This window comes from Sapajus apella, unplaced genomic scaffold, assembly GCF_009761245.1.
Source record: "Sapajus apella isolate SASKATOON/1434 unplaced genomic scaffold, GSC_monkey_1.0 scaffold21, whole genome shotgun sequence".
In the NCBI taxonomy this organism is placed as follows: domain Eukaryota; kingdom Metazoa; phylum Chordata; class Mammalia; order Primates; family Cebidae; genus Sapajus; species Sapajus apella.
Window position 1 is genome coordinate 5561378 of NW_022436961.1, and position 6000 is coordinate 5567377.

Genomic DNA, 6000 nt, shown 5'->3' on the forward strand with positions numbered 1-6000 from the left:
TGTCACATAAAAATAATTATTAAGACTTGAATCATACTATTCAAACTGCTTTGTGATGTACAGTTTTAAAATAACATTGTATTTAGTGTTATTTTAAAATATGTTCTACTTAGCTATACTATATTCTAGATGTTTGGACATCCAGATTATTTCTAATACTTAGCTCTTGTAAGTAGCACTGGTATGCACATCTTCATACTTATCCATATTTTTTACATCTCTCGGTGCTTTTCAAGTACACGTTCTTAGAAGTGGATTTGCAAGGTCAGAGTCTGAGAATTTAATGCTTTGCATATATACAGCCAAATTGCTTTCCAGAAGTTTTAAGTTACATCTTACTAGAACTCTTAGAGTGCCTATTTTTTCTAGAATCTGAGCATTAAAGGAAAATTACCAGTTTATTTAGAAATTAAGTTTTAAAAGTAACAAAATAAGAAAAAAGAGATAAAGCTATGGCATGGGATGGAAAATGGATGTTGAGACAGCATTATGTCTGATTAAGTTGTATTCTTACTCCTTACATTGTTCATTTAATAAATGCCCTTTATTCTCTTTAGTTTTCTTTGATTCTTTTTCTGTATGTCACTGTTCTTGTTTTTGTTTTTTGTATGTGTAATGCCATTTTATTCAACTTACCTATACCTTTTCACCTAGAGACCAAATGAGAGGGTTGACAGTGTAGCAGAAAAACCAAGGGAAGATCCAGTACTAAAAGAGGAAACCCCGGTAAGTTGTTTTACTGAATACTGTCTAATCAAATATGGTAGAAGAAGGTGAAACATAGTGATTGAATTGCAACACACTTTATTATGGTACTGTGCTTCTTAATTTCAGAAATTATATTGAAATAAATCTTGGAGCTAGTTTGAGAGGTGGATATTTTCAGTGAATTATTTTCCTTTTCAAAACTATGATCTGTTTTTTGTTTTTTTTTTAAAATTGATCATGTGTATTCTTAACATGCCTTGTTAACAATTTGGCAACAGAGGCCAGACCCAATGGCTTACGCCTGTAATCCCAGCACTTTGGGAGGCTGAGGTGGGCGGATCACAAGGTCAAGAGATTGAGACCATCCTGGCTAACATGGTGAAACCCCATCTCTACTAAAATACAAAAAATAGCTGGGCGTGGTGACACGTGCCTGTAGTTCTAGCTACTCAGGAGGCTGAGGCAGGAGAATTGCTTGAACCCAGGAGGCGGAGGTTGCAGTGAGCCAAGATCGCACCACTGCACTCCAGCCTGGTGGCTGGCAACAGAGCAAGGCTGTCTCAAAAAAAAAAAAAAAAAAAAAAATTTTTTTTTGCCAACAGAAACCATCAATCCTATTTTCAGTATTTGGGGTAGGGCTTATTAATATTTTTCCTCCTCCCGTTTTGCTAGTTTTAGATAGGAGGTATCAGAGAAAAGTATAATTGAAGATAAATTTACATTGTTAGCATTTTTAATATATTGTATACATAGTTTCTTTTTTTGATTTTATGATGAAGTTTTTGACCCTTTCCTGTATCAGAAAAGTATAATTGAAGATAAATTTACATTGTTAGTATTTTTAATGTACTTTATACATAGTTTCTTTTTTTGAATTTCTGATGAAGTTTTTGATCCTTTCCTGTAGGTTCAGCCAATACTATCTTCTGTTCCAACAACAGAAGTGTCCACTGGTGTTAAGTTTCAGGTTGGTGATCTTGTGTGGTCCAAGGTGGGAACCTATCCTTGGTGGCCTTGTATGGTTTCAAGTGATCCCCAGCTTGAGGTTCATACCAAAATTAACACAAGAGGTAAGAAAAGGTATAAACAGATGTTAAGTAAAAGGTTGGAAATAAAAGTGACTTTTAAATGTTGTATGTGAATATAAGAATACACATGTAACATATAATCTGATAGAAAAATGTGCATATCTGTATCAGTTTTGTGGGTTTTGTTTTGTTTTGCTTTGCTTTGTTTTGAGACCAAGTTTTTTCTCTGCCTCCTGGGTTCAAGCAGTTCTCCTGCCTCAGCCTCCGGAGTAGCTGGGATTACAGGCGCGTGCCACCAGTCCCAACTAATTTTTGTATTTTTAGTAGAGACCAGGTTTCACTATGTTGGCCAGGCTGGTCTTGATCTCTTGACCTCAGGTGATCCACCTGCCTTGGCCACCCAAAGTGGTAAGATTACAGGCATGAACCACTGCACCTGGCCTCTGTATCAGTTTTTAAAACCAGTGAAATACTGATGGTCATCTTAACTGGCAGAGTGCCTCTATCGCTGATATAGTCCTTGTTTCCCTTATGACAGCCTACATTTGCTTATAATTTTTTTACACTTGCTTTTTTTTTTAAAGACCTGAATCTGACTGAAAATATGACCTCACATTTCCTAAAGAAAGCGTATGGATAAGTTATCAGATATTTTGTATGAGCTTAATAAGCATTTGGGCCAAGCCTTCCTTGAACATTTTTATTTTATCATTGACTGCTATGGATAGTAATTTTTCACCCAGACAAATTTTGTAGGATGGTTTTTTTCCTCTACACTCCGTTCTTAAATCTGTAAGTTTACTGGGGCATCCCTATAAATTTGATATGATATAGAATTGTAGCCTGAAGCTAGCTATATAATATAGAATCCTACCTTAAGAATGCTAATAAAAATTAAGAAAGACATATTCTAACTTCTTTCTACTCCTTTTCTGGGATTCGACCAAAGAGTGATGTGGATTAGATTGCTGTGATTCTAGCATTTGCAATGAACTTGCTTAGTAGCCAAAGAAAGGTTTGAGCTTAGAACTTATTTCTGGATGTTGACTTTGTGAATTGACTCTTGTCATGTTTAGAGTTTCTCATTGTTTGTGACAAGTTTGTACCTGTTTCTTTTACTTTAAACCGTCTGTCTTGGTCCTTGTTCACTCTTGTGAAGGGAAAGAGTCTGTTTATGTCTGGCAAGGCAGATATGTGACTGGATCAACCATATCTGTAATTCTTGTGCTCCATGACCAAGAATCTCTCCCAGTGTAGAAGGCCATCTGGCTCGACCATGTTTCATCTTGTCAATGTGACCTGCTGATTAAAGGCTAAGAGAGTGGATATATCAGAGAGGCAGAAGTGAAAAACCAACATTATTGGCTGTCTGCTTTAGTGCAAGGTCTTGTATTCAACAGTTATCTTATATATTTTCTTACACAATCCTCGTAGCAGCAACACAATGAAATAGGTACTATTATTATCCCTTGTTTCAAATAAGTAAATAGAATCTCAAAGAAATCTTAATTTCATAACCTGTCCTCTTAAACGCTGTCTTGTATTGCAGGGAAAGCAGTTAAATTCACCCAGTCATCATTTACAGAGGTTGAGGGAGGCGGTCTTATTATAGTTCCTTCATTTATATAAGAAGGGTATTGGGCTAGTCATCTCTGAAGTACCCTGCCCCTCTCATAATCTATGGTTATATGAGTTGGAAAAGAAAAGACAAGGATTTTCCAAGAAGGCCATGCTTTCTTAAATAAAACAATTGATGTTCCTATCTGGGCCTCCAGAGCTCTCTAAGAAATTACATCATGTCAGAACTGTGGCTCTTCAGTTCTCTCCCCTGAGGAAGGCATACTGTTGAGCTTATATAAAGAGTTTCATATTCAATTACTTTATGAAAACCTGCTGATTTCAGCTTTTTTCAAGATACAAATGAAAGCACAATTTATGTCTCATCTGTATTTCAAAGGAAGTATTTACATTTAATTTTAGTAATTAACCTAATCTTGGCTGGTCTCCGTGCCTCATGCCTGTAATCCCTGCACTTTGAGAGGCCGAGGTGGACGGATCAGCTGAGGTTTGGAGTTTAAGACCAGCCTGGCCAATGTGGTGAAACCCTATCTCTACTAAAAATATAAAAATTAGCCAGATGTCGTGGTGCACACCTGTAATCCCAGCTACTGAGGAGACTGAGACAGGAGAATCACTTGAACCCAGGAGATAGAGGTTGCAGTGAGCCAAGATTGCTCCACTGCACTCCAGTCTGGGTGACAGAGTGAGACTCGGTCTCAAAAAAAAAAATTTATTTAGCCTGGTACCCCCTAGGCAGTCTCCTATTTTAGTGCACCGTATCAGTGCACCCGATATTGCGTTCCCCCAGATAAATAATACGAGCTCCTAACTTCTTTCCCCATCTTTTCTACTCCTGCTTGCCTCCTCAATAGTAGAAGTTGGCGTGGGAACCGGCTGAACAGTTTATGCCCGGTTAGCAGGAAACCCAGCACGAGCAGGAGCCTCTGTGGATCTGACCATCTTCTCGCCCCCCTTAGCAGGTGCTTCTTCTATTTTAGGGGCCATTAATTTTATTACCACAATTATTAACATAAAACCCCCAGCCATATCCCAGTATCAGACACCCCTTTTTGTCTGATCTGTCCTCATTACAGCAGTCCTTCTACTTCTTTCCCTCCCAGTCCTAGCTACGGGCATTGCTATACTATTGACTGACCATAACCTCAACACAACTTTTTTTTGACCCTTCTGGTGGGGGTGACCCTATCTTATACCAACATTTATTTTGATTCTTTGGTCCCCCCAAAGTCTGTATCCTTATCCTACCAGGCTTCGGGATAATCTCTCACATGGTAACATATTATTCCAGAAAAAAGGAACCATTTGTGTACATGGGCATAGTGTCAGCCATGATATCAGTTGGCTTCTTAACGGTTTATTGTATGGGTTCACCATACAGTAGGAATAGACCTAGACACACAAGCATACTTGACCTCTGCTGCCATAATTATTGCTATCCCTACTGGCGTCAGGATCTTCAGCTGATTAGCTACATTGCACAGTGGTAACATCAAATGATCTCCTGCAATATTCTGAGCCCTAGATTTCATTTTCCTTTTCACAGTAGGGGGTTTAACTGGCATCATACTGGCTAACTCATCATTAGATATTGTCTTATACGACATATTGTAGCCCATTTCTACTACATCCTATCAATAAGAGCGTTATTTGCTATTATGGGAGGCTTTGTCCACTGATTTCCTCTATTTTCAGGCTACACAGTCAGACCTACGATAAAATCCACTTCACCATTATATTCATAGATGTTAATTTAACCTTTTTTTCACGGCACTTCATTGGCCTATCCAGTATGCCTTGACATTACTCGAATTATCCTGATGCACACATCACATGAAATGTCATCTCATCCATAGGCTCATTTATCTCACAGCAGTTATACTAATAATCTTTATGATCTGAGAAGTCTTTGCTTTGAAACAAAAATTACTAACAATTGAGTAATCATCTACTAATTTAGAGTGACTTTATGGCTTTCCACCATTCGAAGAGCCAACCTACATGAAAACCTAAGTGAGAAAGGAAGGAATCAAACCTCCAGAAACTGGTTTCAAGCCAGTCCCATAACCTCTATGACTCTCCCTCAATAAGATATTAGGAAAATTATTACATAACTTTGCCAAAGTTAATTTAAAGGGTAAATGCTATATATCTTAATGGTTCATCCAGTTCAATTAGGCCTTTAAGATGCTACATCCCCTATTATAGAATTACTCACTTTCCGTGACCGTGCTCTTATAATTATTTATCTAATTAGTTCCCTAATCCTGTGTATTATTTCTCTAATACAACAAAATTAACTCATGAGCACCATAGATGCCCAACAAACCCGACAAGAAACCAATTTTTATATTACTGCCAGAAGTCTGAAATTTTAGGTTAAAAAATGTGTATTTTGATAAAAATTTAAATTGTTCTATTTTCTATAGCGGTTTTAAAAACTTTAATGAAATATAATTCTCATTTCATAAAATTCACCGTTCCTTTTTTTTGAAATGGAATCTCACACTGTTACCCAGGCTGTAGTGCATTTGCACGATCTTGGCTCACTACAACCTCTGCCTCCCGGGTTCAAGCGAGTGACCTGCCTCAGCCTCCCAAGTAGCTGGGATTACAGCACCTACCACCATGCCTGGCTCTGTGTGTGTGTGTGTGTGTGTGTGTGTGTGTGTGTGTGTGTGTGTGT

General features: G+C 37.8%; 1 protein-coding gene across 15 annotated transcripts in view; it reads left to right on the top strand.

Annotated features, from left to right (window-relative positions):
* Window positions 1-6000, top strand: part of NSD3 (nuclear receptor binding SET domain protein 3) — a 116288-nt gene that overhangs the window by 45922 nt on the left and 64366 nt on the right. For all 15 annotated transcript variants that reach the window (XM_032288173.1, XM_032288179.1, XM_032288176.1 and 12 more), the window contains exons 3-4: window positions 655-726; window positions 1616-1778. In XM_032288173.1, coding sequence (XP_032144064.1) covers window positions 655-726; window positions 1616-1778 — 235 coding nt within the window. The remainder of the gene's footprint in view (window positions 1-654; window positions 727-1615; window positions 1779-6000) is intronic.